Source organism: Onychomys torridus, chromosome 1, assembly GCF_903995425.1.
Source record: "Onychomys torridus chromosome 1, mOncTor1.1, whole genome shotgun sequence".
Classification (NCBI taxonomy): Eukaryota; Metazoa; Chordata; class Mammalia; order Rodentia; family Cricetidae; genus Onychomys; species Onychomys torridus.
In genome coordinates, this window is record NC_050443.1 from 9,209,483 (window position 1) to 9,227,060 (window position 17,578).

The 17,578-nt window shown below is 47.8% G+C and overlaps 1 protein-coding gene across 4 annotated transcripts in view; it reads left to right on the forward strand.

Moving 5' to 3' along the window:
• The window catches only part of Znf541 (zinc finger protein 541), a 38,402-nt gene that overhangs the window by 10,792 nt on the left and 10,032 nt on the right, over positions 1–17,578 (forward strand). Inside the window, exons 3-10 of one of the 4 annotated variants that reach the window (XM_036206048.1) lie at positions 1,671–1,744; positions 2,046–2,110; positions 3,140–3,543; positions 7,196–7,436; positions 9,083–10,934; positions 12,770–12,846; positions 13,076–13,235; positions 14,559–14,877. In XM_036206048.1, the coding sequence (XP_036061941.1) occupies positions 3,237–3,543; positions 7,196–7,436; positions 9,083–10,934; positions 12,770–12,846; positions 13,076–13,235; positions 14,559–14,877 (2,956 nt within the window). In that variant the 5' untranslated portion in view covers positions 1,671–1,744; positions 2,046–2,110; positions 3,140–3,236. Of the gene's footprint in view, positions 1–1,670; positions 1,745–2,045; positions 2,111–3,139; positions 3,544–7,195; positions 7,437–9,082; positions 10,935–12,769; positions 12,847–13,075; positions 13,236–14,558; positions 14,878–17,578 lie in introns of those variants that run through there. The other 3 variants (XM_036206066.1, XM_036206058.1, XM_036206075.1) reach the window with 3 other exon arrangements.

Sequence of the window (17,578 nt, forward strand, 5' to 3'; positions counted from 1 at the left end):
CCTTTGCCTTCATTTCCTGCTTATGCAGACCAAAGCTTGGCCAGAGGGGACACTTGGATCCTTGCCAGGTCTTTTCAGAGCATGTGCTCACCCTACTGTAAGTTCATGGCCTTCTACATTCTCAGGATTATGTAGAGCTGCTTCAGGGGTGAACACGACTAAGTCCGTGTTTACACTAGCAACCATCCTTATGTGGTGTGATTCTGTGGTTCCTGACTAATGTGTGGTGTTTCCACCATTACTGCTACAGCTCTCTACACAGAATAGTTCTACCTCCACCCCAATACCTTCTGTGTGTTTCCTGTTAATCCTTTCTCAACCTTGACAGATGCCATTGTTTAACATGTCTTCCAGAATGCCACATAGATAGAGTCATACAATATGTGGCCTTTTTATGCTTGCTCTTACTATCCATGCATTTCAGGTTCTTTCATGCCTTAGTGGCTTGGTAGCTTATTATGCACCCCCCCAAATTTGTTTTATTTTACATGTATGGGTAAATTGTCCATGAAGGTCATAAGAGGTCATCAGATCCCCTGAAACTAGCATTGTAGATGGTTGTGAGCTGTCAGGTGGATACTGAGAATCAAACCCAGTTCCTCTGGAACTGGGGACCTATGGGGACCCGTTGGGGGTTGAATATCAAATATTTACATTACAGTTTATAACAGTAGCAAAATTATAGTTATGAAGTGGCAACAAAATAATTCTATGGTTGGGAGTCACTACAACATGAGGAACTGTATTAAAGGGTCGTAGCATGAGGAAGGTTGAGAACCACTGATCTAGAAGAACAGCCAGGGTTCTAAATTGCTGAGCCATCTCTAGCCCTGCTTTTTGTCCATTTGTTTGTTTTCTTGTTTGTTTATTTGTTTGTTTTTGAGACAGGGTCTCACTATGTCACCCTGACTGGCTTGGAACTTGCTAGGTAGACCAGGCCTCAAATTCATAGAGACCTGCCTGCCTCTGCTTCCTGAGCACTGAGATTAAAGGCGTGCGTCACTATGTGCAGCATTCTGCGTGTTGCCTTTTTACTACTGTTCTCAAGATGCAACACAGTGCACTATCCATTCACCTGTGGGAGACTCTTAGTAGCCTCCAGGTTTGACATCTGTGATTAGAACTGTCCTGAACATGTGTATGCATGTTTGTGTGTGGTGATGTACTTTGAGCTACACAGACTAACTAGTTCCTGGAAGAGCAGCTGCTGGGTGGTGTGATATGTTTGTGTACAGCATTGTGAGAAACCTAAGGATGAAAGCTTTCAGTTCTTTGTTGTTGTTGTTGTTTTTCGAGACAGGGTTTCTCTGTGTAGCTTTGCGCCTTTCCTGGGACTCGCTCTGTAGCCCAGGCTGGCCTCAAACTCACAGAGATCCGCCCGCCTCAGCCTCCTGAGTGCTGGGATTAAAGGCATATGCCACTACTGCCTGGCAGCTTTCAGTTCTTATCCTGTAATACACTGTCACCCCAGCTTTCTTTCTGGCTTTAGCAAGTCAGTTCTTTGCCCTAAGCTTCAGAAGCTGTCCTCTCACAGCCCATCTCCCCCCAGAGGAGTTTCTAAATTGGGCAAAATAAGATGAAGGCCTTTGCTATTGGCTTTCATGGAGCCAGGACAGGTCAGATGGGAGGCTGTGGTTCTTTGAGAACAAATTCTACTCTGTTCCTTCCAGCACCAGGAACCCACACCAGATACACAGTCGCCTCTTCAAGAACACTGCTGAGCCAGGGAGTGGGATGGGCGAGGGTAAGTTAGAGTATCCCAAGAGCTCTGCTCCATCCAGTGGGTTACCTTTTCCTTCAGAGGCCTGCTAGGGGCCGCAAACCTTTTTGCCGTTACTGAGAGTTTTGATAAAGTTAATTTTTGTTGGTGTTTCTATGATGGGATAGATGGGAAGTACTTGAATTACTAATTCAATATTTTTCCTTCTTCCTCCTTTCTTTTCTCTACCTCTCCTCTTCTTACCTTTCCTTCCCCACCCTATTCTCTCCTCTCTCTTCCTTTCTCCCCTGTTCTCTTTTCTTCTCCACCCACTTGTGTTTCCTAGGCCAGTCTTGAACTCCTGGATTCAAGGGCTCTTCCCACTCAGCCTCCAGAGTGTTAGGAGTATAGGTGGGTACTACTGTACATTCCCTAACCTTTTTATTTGCAATAGGATCATTCACATACTTTCTTCTTTCTGAGTGAGTTTTGGTAATTTGTCTATTTCGAGGAATTTGCTCATTGATTGTGTGTGTGTGTGTGTGTGTGTGTGTGTGTGTGTGTGTGTGTGTGTGTCTGAGTTGGATGACTAAGGTAATGGGTGTGTCTTATAGCTGATCTACTGTGTGGATGCACTGTCTAAACACAGTTCTTCATAGTACTCCATTATAATCCTTCTTTATTTTTGGAAAGTGGTTAGTGAAACCTCCTCTCTTATTCCTTTTTTTTTTTTGAGGGGGGAGCATGGCAGGAGGATGGCTGAGACAGTGTCTCATGAAACACAGGCTGGCCTCAAACAGTCTATGTAGCCAAGGATGTCTTGCCTCCATCTCCCAAGTGCTGGGATTATGGGCATGCCTGGTTTATGTGATGCTAGAGGTGGAACCTAGAACTTTGTATGTGCTAGGCCAGCATTCTGTTAACTGAGCCTAACTTCAACATTTACTCTATGTTAAAACTCTTTTTTTTTTCTACTGGACTTTGCCAGTCCAGGCTGTTTTACACACAAAGCATGTCTTCATTTGGGCAGTGGTATTTCATGTGTCTCCTGCCCACATAGGACAAATGGATAAGCAGTCCCAAGCTTAAGCCAGGCCTGAATTTCCCAGTGTGCTGACTTGTGCCTTCACATCTAGCTTTCAGTTTTCTTGTTTGCTGGTACTTGGGGTTTCCTTACTTGTCTTTTCTGCCTGGACACACATTAAAGTCTGTCCACTCTCTCCTATGTTTATAGCTGGAGGAGAGGACTCTACAGTCCACATGTGCTATTCTTCTGTCCAGTTGACAGCTAAGGAACTGGGGCTCATAGGACCCACCCAAGGTGGGACAGCTGCGAGATGGCCAAGAACAAACCCATTTGGGCTGCTCCATTTCCAAGTCTGCACTCTGCCGACCACACCTACCACCTCTTAATTCTGATTCCTCCTTGTTCATTTTCAGGAGCTAGCTGCCAGCAAGTGCTCCCCGCTTCCTGACTCTGGACACAACCTTGCTTGTCTGGAGACAGGCTCTGGCTAGAACCTGGCAGTGGAAAGTTATGGAGCCATACAGCCTTGGGGAAGAGGGGGCCCTTCCATCAGAAGGGCACCTCCCTTCCTTCTCTGAGAGTCAAGGGCTCAACTGCAGTGACACACTCAACCGGGACTTGGGCCCCAGCACACGGGACCTGCTCTATGCTGGCCTAAGTGGTTTGGACCTTGACCCCAGCCTCTCCACATCGGATATGCCCAGCGAGATGCTGGAGGACAATCTGGACAACCTGTCCCTGTACTCAGGGAAGGACAGCGACTCTGTGAAGCTGTTGGAAGAATATGCAGACTCTGAATCCCAGACCTCCTTACAAGGTGAGGCTCTTCATGGACAGAGCACCCAGTTCCTACAGCCAGCCAGGGATCGAATCTGCTAGAATTGGCTAGGAAAATTCTCCTCCTTAACTGGGCATGGTGATGCGTGCTCATAATCTTAGCATATAGAAGATACATGCAGTAGAAACACTACAAACTCAAGGCTAGCCAGAGCTCCCTAGTAAGATACTGTCTCCCAAACCAAACATCCTAAATGAAAGGGAAGGAAGGAAAGAAAGGAAAACAAAACAAAAATCTCTGCTTCTACAGGAGGCTTTTGGCCTACTTTGGAATTGTTCCTGACTTCTGAAGGAAAGGGGACACTAACCCTAGGGAACAAGATTGAGAAGTGGCTGTGTAGGCAGACCACCAGGTTTCTAGGAGAGTTTGCTGTCATTGCTGTATCTCAAGGGCACTTTTCATTCCTCCAGGATGAGCCAGGGTCCTTTCCATTCGGTTCTGTGCTTGTCCAACTATTCTAGGCCTCATGTCCTCATCTGTAAAGTCAGGGGACCCCAATCCTCTCATGCCCCCTGCCCCAAAACAACCGTAGTGAGAAGTGAAAAAGGAAAAGACTGAAAAGCCTTCCATAGACCGTAATGTACCAGACAGGTATTAGGTGCTTGATTTGTTCCTGCTTTGTCTTTTTTGAAGAGGTCTTGCCATCTTTTCAGAACACTGAGGCTGCAGCAGACCTCTTGCCTTAGTCTGTCCAGGAGCCAGGACTACAGGTTGTGGCACCATGCCCAGCCAACTGTTTGTTCAACTGATACTGGATGCTTACTGTCAGTAATAGTTCATCTCCAAAGTATTCAATTCTAAACTGTTCTGTTCAGCCATGGAAGAACAAAGGGAGAATTAGTGAAATGATTGAACAGCTTGGGTATGTCTCAGTTTGGTTTGCTGTTGGCCTCCTGTAGAAGAGAATTCTTTGGTTTCGGTTTGATTTGGTTTGGTTTTGACTATCTTTATTGGTTCCTGGAAAGTTGCTTCAATGGGTTGACTGGGCTAGAGCTCCCGGGAGTTTATAATTGCAGTTTATAACCAGGGAAGTCCACATGTAAATGCCAGTATACACAGATAGTAATCTATTGGGATTGTGTCTGAGGAAGTGTTCCAAAAACTTGTGGCCATGAAAGATTCTGAAGGCCCCACTCCACAAAAAATGACCAAGCAGTGTCAGGCCTGTGTCTGTGTTGAAATGATGGCAAAGCAGGAAGTCTTAGAATCATGAGAGTTCATATGGGAAGACTGTCTGCAGCACTAACCAGGCCCAGGGCTGTGGTATTGCACTCAGCTTGGGTCATGGTGATACTGAAAAACACTAGTGGTGGGGATGTGTACAATTTGCTGGGCACAGGAACCCCAATTATTCTTAGGGTTACACTTAGTTTAGCCTTCCTTAATATTCAACTGTTATACTGCCCCCTCAAAATTAAATTTCAAGTCCATGCTTTTGAAACTTAAATTTAGGTTCATATAGGTGAATATGTTTATGTCATTTTCTTCCTTTTTGTTTTTGAGACGCGGGTCTCACTATGCTGTTGATCAAGCTGGTTCTGATTTCCTGGGTTCAAGCAATTTTCCTGCCTTGGCCTCCTGAGTACCTGGGACTACAGGGATATACTGCATGCTCAACTTTCATTCATTTTAATTTGTTTATTTGAGACAAGGTCTCCCTGTGTCCTCCAGGCTGTCCTCAGACTCTGAGTAATCTTCCTGTCTCAAGTTTCCCAAATGCTGATGACTACTGGCAGGAGCTACGACTTCTGGCTATATTAATGTTGTAAATTAGAAAAGTAAAAATGTGCTGGGGGTAGTCACACACACCTTAATCCCAGCACTCAGGAGGCAGAGGAAGGTGGAGCTATGAGTTTGAGGACAGCCTGGTCCACAGATGACTTCCAGGACAACTAGGGCTACACAGAGAAACCCTGTCTCAAAAACCCAAAGCCCCCCCCCCCCAAAGAAAAGGTTGGTATATTTGGATTCCTATGTAAGATTGAATTGATTGTTATTGTCAGATCACAGTCTTGTTGGACTGTTAAAAGTCTGTTAAAGTGTTTCTATGGACAGCTTTAAAAATATTTTATTTATTGTATGTGTTAATGTCTGTGAGTGTATATTCCACATGTATGTAGGTGCCTATGACAAAGCAGAGCATTGGAGCCCCTGGAGCTGTAGTTATAAGCAATTGTGAACTGCCTCCCGTGGATCTTGGGAACAGGACTCTCTCTGGTCCTTTGCAAGAGCAGCCAGTACTCTCTCCAGCCCTTGTGAACAGCTTTTTACATACTGAATTTTCTTTTGTATTAGTTGGCTGACATTCTGCTCACAGTGCTCAGCTTCATGACACTGCTTTCTAGAAAGCTCAGGTGACTGTTTAGGCCACTGACTGCCTGGTCGGTGTCCTTGTCAGTTTTGTGTTGATGTAGTTTGTTTTCTAGTTTTACAGTTGCTTTGATATGCACATAAAGCACCCAGCAAGTCTGAGGACCATATCCTAGGGAGCCTGGGTTTTCTTGTCGATACCTTTAGAATTCTTTGGTTACTCACCACAGTGTTTTTTCTCCCTTCAGTCTTGTCCCAAGCCTCTCTCTGCTCCCTTGATCAGGACAGAGGCAGTCTGCTCCTTCACCACACAGAAACCTCCCTTTGCCACCTGAATGTCCCTAGTTCCTTTAGCTGCTCCTCAGGAGACACAATTCATAAAAATGCCAGCTGTCATTTTACCGAGAGATACAGAAAATATGGGAAATTCAGACACATACGAGGAGGGGGTAAAACCAGCCCAGCTCTCTGCCAGTGAACCCGTCTGCCTGTTTCTACTTAAATTTACTTTTCTGTTTTTACACCTGGAGTAATTCTGTTTTCAAAGTCTGCCTTCTCTCTCTTTTCTTTCTTCCTTTCTTTCTCCCTTCCTTCCTTCCTTCCTTCCTTCCTTCTTTCTTTCTTGCTTTAAAAATTTAGTAGTATGGTATGAACATTCTTCCATGTTCTTGGGTATTTCTATAATATTTGTTTGGGATCCTGTTTCATAGGTCATAATACAGGGCTGGTGTATAGCTCACTTGTAGAGTTCTTGCCAAGCACTAGCATATGTCAGACCCTTGTTTCAACCCCCAGTAGTGTATCTCACACACACACACACACACACACACACACACACACACACACACACAGAGCAAATAATGCACTCACCTCCAAGCTCTCTTGTCAGATACAAGGTTGTTTTAACATTTTACTAGAAAAAGCAGGTAGATTTTTATAAAAAGCTGAGAACCCAAGACCAGAGCCAGATGGGTGAGTGCACAGTTGCATTATTTTCTTGGGTTTGGATAATGTAGCTCCAGATAGACCTTGTGTGAGTATCAGTACCAGGTCGGCTTCCAGCTCTGCTGGTCATGCTGCTGCCCTAGAAGCTCAGCCTGGTGCCATCCTCAACCCTCCACAACTTGCACCAAGACCAGGACCAGGTGCAGTCCTATAGATATGGCCTGTTTGGGACCTATGCCTTGTCTTCTGCCTATGCAGAGCGCTGACTTGGAGGGGTCTCAGGCAACCTGGATAGAGCTCCATGCTAAGGCTCTATATTGCTTTAGGACCCCCAAACCCTAGCTTGACATAATCTGTGCTTTCTCCCTTTGTTTAGACCTGGGGCTGGGAGCACTCAAGGTACCTAAAGAGGCTGATGAAGGAGGCAGGGCCACTGGGAGTACAAGGAAAGGCAAGCGGCAGCACAGTTCCCCTCAGAACCCGCTCCTGGACTGCAGCCTGTGCGGGAAGGTGTTCAGCAGCGCCAGTTCCCTGAGCAAGCACTACCTGACACACAGCCAGGAGAGGAAACACGTGTGCAAAGTCTGCAGCAAGGCCTTCAAGCGCCAGGACCACCTGTATGTCAAGAGTCTGGTCAGGAGAAGGGCAGAGGGCATGCACCTTCCTTCTCCTATGCTCTCTCTCATCCACCCATCCTGTCCTTTGTTGAGTTCCCACCTCTGTGCTACCCAGATGTGTGTTCCCTGTCCTCTGGTATAGACTCTGCTCTCTTCACACCGCTACTGTCTGGGGCAGGCCTCTTTACTGAGCCCCCAAATTTATACCAGTGAGGAAATCCCTGCCTCTATTTGCAGACATGACTCTTGCGGTTTATAAATGTGATTGATTCCCAGGCATAATGGCACACTGGGGAGGTGGAGGCAGGAGGAGCAAGAGTCTAAGGCCAACCTCAACTACATACATAGCAAGTTTGAGGTCCAATTACATGAGGGAAAAAAAAAAACCACAAATGAGTTTGGCTAACTTGGTAAAGAGATGTCCCAAGTCCCTGGCAGGTGTCTGAGGACACTGGGTCTGCAACACCTGAGGATTTTCAAAAAAAGCCTGTATAAAAGCTTAGAGTGACCACATATTGGTGGTGGTGGTGGTGGCGGTGGTGGTGGCAGTGGCGGCGGCACACACCTTTAGTCTCAGCACTCAGGAGGCAGAGGCAAGCAGACTTCTGTGAGTTTGAGGTGGTCTACACAGCAAGTTCTAGGACAGACAAAGCTACACAGAAAAACTCTTGTCTCAAAAAAACAGGAAAAAGGGGGGGGGGGGGGAAAGGAGCTTAGAGCAAGCCCCCTTGTAGTTAATGCCTTGAGAATAACAAGTTTTTGTTGCTGTGAGGCTCCAAAGTGGGAGAGCACAGTGCCTAGCTAGGGTGCTGGGTGGAGGTAGGGGCTTTCTCTTCACCCTTTGGTCCGTCCTCACCTCAGGCAAAGGAGGTAGCTTTCTCCTAGGACTACTACTTAGGTCTTCTGAGTCCTTTCCTCACAAGACCATGGACATTCTTTGTAAAAAGACAGTAGTCATTAAAATGTCCTAGCCATGTAACCCTGGGATTGTTCAAAGCTAGACTGTCAGGATCCCGAGGGTAAGGGCTCGTTGTTGGCTGTGTCACTGTCCACATAGGCAGGAGTGGACACAACACACATTAACATGCATTTACACTTGCACTGATTATTGACCTACTAGCCTTTTGGCTTTAGGAAGGTTTCATTGACTATTGGTAAGTTGGTCTCTTGGCTAGAGTTGTGGGGTAGGGGGGATCCCAGGAAACTGTCACCATAGATAGTCCTGTGGTAGTTCCAGATTGACATCTCCTCAAATGTGTTCTGTAGAACTCTGCTTCTCAGGAATGCTGGTGGAACTATATGAAAGTAAAGGTTAAACACACCACATCCCCCACCCCACGTGCTTTTGAACCTTCAAAGAGTAAAGTGGGGTGTGCGTTTGGAGGGTGTCTGCATACTTTAACATCCCAGCTGTGCCTGGGTCCCCAGGGTTCACCTTTAGAAAACTATTGTCCCTTGTGATCCCTCTTTGGGGAAACCTGATCTGGCTCCTGTGGGATTTATTTTTCCCCACAGGGTTTGTTAGTGGTAAGGGCAGGGAACTAAGTCTCTCCTAGTTGGTTAGACTTTAAAGTAAGGAACCCAAGCAGTTCTTATATTGGGGTGAGGGGCCTGCCTGGTGACCTCGCTTCCATGTCTCACTGCAGGACCGGACACATGCTCACCCACCAGAAGACCAAGCCCTTTGTGTGCATTGAGCAGGGCTGCAGCAAAAGCTACTGTGACTACCGCTCCCTGCGCCGCCACTATGAGGTCCAGCATGGAGTATGCATCCTGAAGGAGGCCCCACCAGAAGAGGAGGGCTATGGAGACCCAACCCACAACCACGATGTGGCCAACCAGCCTCCACCCAGTGGCCTGAGGTCCCTGGGACCTCCAGAAGCTAGATCCCCTGGCTCTGTCTTGCCCAACCGAGATCTCCTTCGCTGTATTGTAAGCAGTATTGTCCACCAGAAGATTCCCTCTCCTGGCCCAGCAGTGTGTCCTTCTGACACTGAGGCAAGGAGCTCAGGCTGTGCCTGCCCCACCTCACTGGGGTCATCATCCTGTATATCAGCCAGCACCCCAATGGCCCCAGGAACTCTGGGCTCTGAAGTTCCTGAGGAAACTCATCCCCCACGGAAGGAACCTGCCACTGAAGTGTTCACAGCTGTCCAGTCAAGAGTGGCTGAGAATGGTGCCCCTGACCCACCAGAGTCAGAGTTGGAGTCAGAGTCTCCACGGCTTCAACGGCCATCCTCCCTGGAGGGCTGGCCAGAGGGCAGCTCCCTGCCTGCCTGCCTGCCTCTCTTCAGAGGCCACTCTGTTCCCTCAGGATCCCAGCCATCCAGCCACAACTTCCAGTGGCTCCGGAACCTACCTGGCTGTCCCAAGAACAAAGGCAGCAATGTGTTTATGGTCCACAAGCCCCCTGCAGTGCCATCCCGGGAGGGCTCTGAGGGGGGCCCTGGGCCCAGCAGCATCCCCACCACAGTGGAGCCTTCACCCAGCCTGGGCACCAGCCAGGAGGACCTGCTACCATTTCCTCCTGCACTCCTGAAGGCATCTGGTGAGACCTCCAGTGATGTCCGACAGACAGCTGGGGAAGATGATGGCTGGGCTCCCAAGAAGAGCAAACCCGACTGTGAGTCATTCCCATGGCAGAGCCCCCCAGAGCTTGGGCTCCAAGATACACAGAACCCAGGTGGGCTCCCCTCAGATGCCACACCCCTCTTCCGGCAGCTGTTCATGAAGTCACAGGAGTCTCTGGTGAGCCACGAGCAGATGCAGGTGCTCCAAATGATTGCCAAGTCCCAGCGGATCTTCTCCCACACTCAGGTGGCTACAGCCTCAGCCCAGAGACCAGGGCCGGAGGGCAAGCAGTCAGCCCTGAAGCCATTGCAGGGGCCATGGCCACCACAGGCCCTGCCACCAGTACCCGCTGTGGACTCCTTCCAGATGGGCCCTGGACAATCAGAACCAGAGGGATCCCCAGTCCGCAGGAGGAAAACCATGCCTGCAGTATCCAGAGAAGCATCTCCTGGTGGCCTGAGGCGAGACACAAAAGGAGGACCCAAAGTGGCCTCTGCACCACCATCCCTCACAGGGCCAGCTCTGCACCCATCACGGAATCCAGACACCTCTTCTCTGGCCAAAGGGACCTTGGACCTGGGAGACATTCTCCCCAGTGCAGGCTCACGGCAGTCCCAGTTAGGTGGAGATGAGCCAGCTGGAACCCAGCTGGTTGGGAAACAGGGGCAAGGTGAAAATGCCCTGGCTTCGGGAGCCATGAGAGGTGAGAAGGGCCCAGCCTGCCCTCGAGGTGGAGGCTACAGGCTCTTCTCAGGCCACCCCAGGGCCCAGAGATTCTCCGGTTTCCGGAAGGAAAAAGTAAAGATGGATGTGTGCTGTGCAGCTTCTCCCAGCCAGGTGGCCATGGCCTCCTTCTCATCGGCTGGGCCTCTGGCAGATCCCCCCCGGGACGTGAAGTCTAAGCTAACAATCTTCAACAGAATCCAGGTATTTGTACCCCTCTATCATCTATGCTGTGGCAGGGATGTGTGTACGTCCTTGGATGTATAACATTGGTTAACTGTGCAGGCACTTCCCCCATTACAGTTAGTTCTCAGATGTGATTTTACTAGGGAAAGCACTGATCACCTGTTCACTAAGCTCTCTTCCCTGCTTTCCTTTGCCTCCTACTTCCTCCTAGATTTGCCTCCTTCAACTCTTGAGAGGAGATCAACATACAGGCCTCCTCCCTTAACCGTTAACTGGATGTGATGACTGTGCACTCCACACGCATGCTCAGAACCTGGGTCCTTTGTGTATTATGCAGTGGCACGTAACCACTCTTGTGAGAGCAGCATCATTCCCACCATCTCACAGCTACTATTTTGTAAACATTTACATTTTTGTTGGCCAAATGTTGTATAATGAACCCTTTCAAATTTTGTGCCTTAGCAGATTTTGGTAGAGTTGCAGGTTCTGACACAACTATTACTGTTGGCCAGTACACTTCATCACTACCAGAAGATAACCTGTATCCTTCAGTTATCACCCTAGTCTTTTGGTTCCTCTACTGTTATCCTTCCAGCCCTAGGCACCCACAGACCTGTCTCCAATGGCTTAACAGCTGTGGAAATTTTATGTCAGAGTCACATTGTGTGGTGGTTTGTGTCTAGCATTGTCTGCTTATATTACATGATCAAGGTCCATCCATGTGGCAGCATCTGTCAGTATGTCATATTTTTTTAAGAAATTAAAAACAACTTTTACATTTATTTATTTAGAGAAAGGGTATCACTACATAGCATTCTGGCCTGGATCTCGCTCTGTAGACCAGGCTGGCCTTGAATTCACAGAGATCAGTCTGCCTCTGCCTCTCGAGTGCTGGGATTAAAAACCTGTGCTGCCACACTTGGCAGTGTGTGTGTGATCATGAGCATGCCACAGAGCTCATGTGGAAGTCAGAGGACAGCTTGTAGGAGCTGGTTTTCTCCTTCTACCATGTGGGTTGCAAAGATCAAACTCAGATCATCAGACTTGGCAGCAAGTGCCTTTACCTCCGAGCCATCTTACTACCCTACTCCGTTCCTTTTCTGGCCTAGCAGTAGTCCAGTGGATAGACGGCCAGATTTTATTTGGTCAGTCATCAGTGGACCGTTTCACTCTTCTACTCTTGTGAGTGCGCTGCTGGGAAGGCTGTGTGCAGCTTTTGTGTGGGTGCATGTTCTCATTTCTCTTGGCTAGACCCTAGGACTGGAATCACCAGATCCTAGAATCTCTGCTCAATGTTTAAAGAGTAGCCAGACTGCTTTCTAGAGAGCAGCACTGTCTTCCAGCACCTCTGCCATGCCTAAGTGCCCTGGTTTCCCCATGCTCTTTGCTGTCATAGTCCCACTGGATGTACAGTGGTGTCTGCTTATGCTGCCACCACTGTCATGCCCTGGCGCTGCCGAAGTTAGCATCCTCCCATGTGCTTGTAGGCCACTTGGGACTGTTATCTTACTAACTTGCAAAGAGTTATACATACATACATATATATATATATACATATATATATATATATATATATACACACACACACACATATATGTATATGTGTATATGTACATATGTGTGCATCATACATGTGACTTGCAAGTGCTTTCTCCTTTTGTGTGGGGTGTCTTTATATACTATGTGTGAATACTTGTGGCGTCGAAGCTTTCAGTTTCAATGAATCCAGTGGGTGTCTGTTGGTTTTCTGCTTGCTTGAGTGTCAAGCCTTAGACACCATTGCCCAATCACCATCATGCAGGTTTCCCCAATGCCGTATTTCTTATTCCCTTGTCTGGGCTCTGCTGGCTCAGATATCCTCTCATCTCCAGGGTGGAAACATCTACAGGCTCCCGCATCCAGTGAAGGAAGAGAGCTTGACAGGCGGATGGTAAGTTCAGAAGCCCATGCCAGATGCCTCCAGCCCTGCAGAGGACACTTCAGCCCTGGGAAAGTTGAATATGGTCTTCCATTGTCATTGTTTAGTAAGAGTTGTCAGTGGATTGGGGTTACATAAACAAACAAACAAACAAACAAAACAGGAAAAACAACAATAAAAGCAGCAGTCAGTGGTAGAGTCTCATCCTCCCATTCTTGCCCCCTGCCTTTTCTACCTACAGCCATCAGCCAAATGGGGGTCCCACAGACTGGATGGAGTCAAAGAGCACTTTTGTGTGCAAGAATTGCAGCCAGATGTTTTATACCGAGAAGGGGCTGAGCAGCCACATGTGTTTCCACAGTGACCAGTGGCCATCACCTCGGGCGAAACAGGAGCAGCAGGTGAAAGACTTCTGTGGTACAGGGTTGAACAGACTTTGGGGAATGGATGAAAGGGCAGTATCACCCATCCAGGTTAAAGGCAGCATTCTGGCAGGGATGATGGGGGTGACATGAGTGCCAGGACCATCTGTGCAGGCCCTTGCACCAGCCTTCCGGCCTTTCTATATCATCAGGAGCAGTTTCTTCTCCGTGGCTGCTCTTTCTTTTAAAGCTGCCAACTCGCCATGCTCAGGTATTTGGCACAGTTTTGCACTGAGGCCTGATGGGAATGTCCTTGGTCAGCATAGCCACAGCTGGAGAACATGACCTAGGTGGGTGCTTCTCCAGGTGTTGTTTCTCACCTGCTGTGGAAGTCCTGGGAAAACCCCAAACCAGAAGCACTCAGAAGTCCTTACTCTAGAAGCCTTGGTTTGCACTCACAGTTAACACTAGCTGAGCCCATGTCAAGCCTAACGATTTGAGTACTGGCGACAGCACTGACCTTGTCAGCCAGGCCCTGACCCCAGATAGCAATGACCCCGAGTTTGCAGGGCTGGGATATGGGGGAAGCAGGAACTGAGGAAGGCTGAGGGGCCAGGCAGGAAGGCTGGCAGGGAGGAAGGAGCAATGGAAGATGTGAGGGGTCATTGTGATGGGTCTCTGAAGCTCATCTCTTTACTGTTGGGCCCTGGACTGAAGTTCCTGTGTCAGTGCTAGGCTACTGTTGGCTCATAAGAGCCACTGGCATCTGTGAGAATACATTTTTATTTTGTCACACCATAATACTATGTCTCTGGCTCCCATTCTTTTTTTATTTTTATATGTATTTTTGTTGTTTTCTGGGGTTTTGTTTTTTGTTTTTTTTGGGTTTTTTTTTTTTTAAACAGGATCTCTATATAGCCTTGGCTTACCTGGAACTTGCTATGTAGACCAGGCTACCCTTGAACTCACAGAGATCCACTTGCCTCTGCCTCCTGTGTACTGAGATTAAAGGTGTGCACCAATGCACCCTGTATCTGACCCTCATTCTTGGAATGCTTGTCACTTGAACCACTGCACTGCCCATACATCACTATGTGAGTATGTAAGGAGGCTCTGGGTCTCGGGATCTCACTGTACTCAGTGTGTTGGTCAGCTCTGGCTCAGGTGGGGCTGGGCTGTGAGCAGAAAGTTCTGCTCAGCCTCTATGCTAAGGCCTGGGTATGGCAATGGCAGGCATAAGTATCCTGTTTCCCTCTGTCACCATGACCAGCCCCATTTCCCCATCCCTGAACAAGCTAAAGACTGAGTTTGTACAGCAGGTGGCCTCAGGTGACACCTGTGGTTCTATCCTCTCCTCATCAGGGACAAGAGAAAGACGGGGAAGAGAGAGACAGCAAGGAGAGCAGCCAGAACAGAAAGCGGAAGAAGCGGCCCCAGCCCAAGGCCCTGTTTGCCCCTCCTGCACCCTCTGCCCTTGGGGAGCCAGGCCCAGGAGGGTGCCACCAAAGCTGCCTACGCTCTCCTGTGTTCCTGGTGGACCACCTCCTGAAGGGCTTGTTTCAATGCTCTCCTTACACACCACCGCCCATGCTCAGCCCCATCCGGGAGGGCTCTGGGCTGTACTTCAACACCCTCTGCTCCACGTCCCGGGCTGGGCCCCATCTCATCAGCCCTGTGTTTGGTGAGTGAGGCCAGAGCATGACTCTGATCCAGGCTAGGGTGCATCTCCTATGGCCCATAATCACATCATCTTGTGGTATCTGGTCCAGCCATTCTTTCCAACCTTGTATGTGCCTGCTCTGGGGGACGCAGTGCTGCTATTCAGAAACATACCAAGACCATTCTTGGATAAGAACCTTCTAGATTTTTTTTTTCAAACAGCCAGAAAGAACACATAGATGCCATTTAGCTCAATAATCCCTCTGTTTGTTTTCATAACCACTGTATAGAGACAGAGGCACATACTATGCATGCCTGCCATGCAGACCGGCCATTTCAAACTTGTAATTTGAAGCTGCTCTCAGGGCTCTGAGCCTCCCTGCATGCTATCTTTAAAGGGCTTTACCACCCCAGAAACCTGTACTCCTGGCAGCTCTACCACCCTCCCAGCTATCATCCCTACAGTCCTATGCACCTTCTAGCCTCAGGAAGCCCCTCATCTACTTCCTGTCCCTATAGACTTGCCTGTGCTAGTATTTCATATAAATGACATCATACACTTGCAGACTTTTATGTTTCACCCGTTTTACTTAGTTTGACGTTTTCAGGGTTTACCAAGTGGTAGCATATATTAGAGCTTTCTTTTTCTTGGTGAGTAATAGTCTACTGGATGGCTAGACCACACTTTTTTCTTTTATCATCAGTTGATGGGTATGGGTATTATTTTCCTTCTGGCTATTGTAAATAATGCTGTAAGAACATTTGTGAACAATTTCCTGTGGGGAGTCTATATACTAATTCATTTTGTGTAAAAATATCTGAAATGAAGTGCTGGGTCACATGGAAATTCTATTTAACTTTCTAAACTGCCATACTGTGTGTCAGAGTATTTGTCCCATTTTGGATTCCCACCAACAATCCAGGGGAGTCCTGATACCTCTGCTCCTTGCCTGCACTTATAGACTGTGCTTCTTTCAAACCGTCCTGTTAGGTGAAAGGTGCTTCTTGCTGTGTTTGGATTTGTGTTGTCCTGACAGTTACTAGTGGCAAGCGTTGCTGGGAGCCCCTTGGCAGTTTGTGTTCCAGGTATTTTATGGGACAAGGTGGCTAGCACGAGGTCATAAAGGGACTCTCCTTTTCTCTGTAGCCCAGGCAGGCCTTGAGTTTGCACCCCTCCTGCCTCAGTCTCACAGTGCGCCCCTCAGGAGTTTAATTTTGACTCTTTTTTAAAAATCTTTTTAAAGTGATTTTTTACTTTTATGTGCATTGATGTTTTGCCTGTATGTATGTCTGTGTGAGAGTGTCAGATCCCCTGGAACTGAAGTTACAAACAGGTGTGAGCTGCCATGTGGGTACTGGAAGAGCAGCCAGTGCTCTTAGCCTCTGAGCCATCTTTCCAGCCTCTAATTTTGCCTCTTAAATTTACATCTTTAGTCAGTTTCCAATTAGCTTTTGGATATTGTGTGAGGTAAGTATCAAAGTTCATTATTTTGCATGGATTCCGCTTGCTCCATTTAAAGATCAGCCACATAAGGCAATGTGTATTATGGGCCTATACCATTTAGAAATATATGTTACAGTAACAGTACAAAGGAGCACAACTGTGCTTCTCTGGGAATCATTCCAACTGAATTGTTTTAGGCACCGTTATTAAAATCGGGTGACCAAGGCTGGGGAGATGGCTCAGCTGATCAAGTGCTTGCTGCACAAGCACAAAGACTGGGCTCAGTCCCCAGAGCCTATGTAAGAAACGCTGAGTGCAGTGGCATGCACTTGTAATCCCAGCACTAGGGAGACAGGTGCATCCCTGGGGCTTGCCTGGCAGCCAGTCCAGCCTACCTAGTGAGCTCTAGGCCGGTGAGAGATCTTGTCTCAAAAATCAAGGTGGGAGATATCTGAGGAACAATACTTGACATTTACCCCTGGGCTACACATACACACACACATGCACACACGCACACACGCGCGCATACGCACGTGCGCACATGCACTTGCATGCTTAGCTGCATACATTTGCAACTACAGACATGTAACCCCATTAACCAGCAGTGGATGGGTTTGCTCCTTAGTTCTCTTCTGTTGGTCTGCATGCTTCCTCTTATGCTAGTACCACAGTGCTGTGACCACTGTAGTTGTGTAGTAAGCTCTTAAATAGGTGTCTTTGAGTTCCCATGTTCTGTCTTCCAGGATTGTTTTAGCTGCGACAGGCTCATTGCATTGTTGTAGAATTTTAGGATGAGTGGTGATTATTCTGTTTAATATGTAGATAAGTTGGAAAGTATTACCATCCTAAATAATTTATTCCTTTCTATCCATGATGGACCATCTTCCTGTTTATTTAGGTCTTATTGCACTTTGTGTCATTTTTGTGAGCGCGTGTCTCACGTATCTTTGCTTATTGCTTTTTGAGATAGGATCTCTATACGGCCCAAGCTGGCCTGGGACTCACCATCCTCCTACCTGTGTCTCCAAAGTGGTGGAGTGGCAGGCACATGCCACCATGTATTGCACAGCAGACATCTTTCCTTAGCATAATCCATTCAGCTTTATGCTCGTGTAGTAATGGTGAAGAGCAGAGACACTGTGTTCTCCATCTGATGGGCTTTTCCTAAGCAGATGTGTCAGTAGACCCCATTCTTCACTGTTGTCCTCACTACTTTACACACAATATTATAGATCTGGTCACATGAAGCCAAGGGAATAGAAGCAAGCAAGCACTGCCT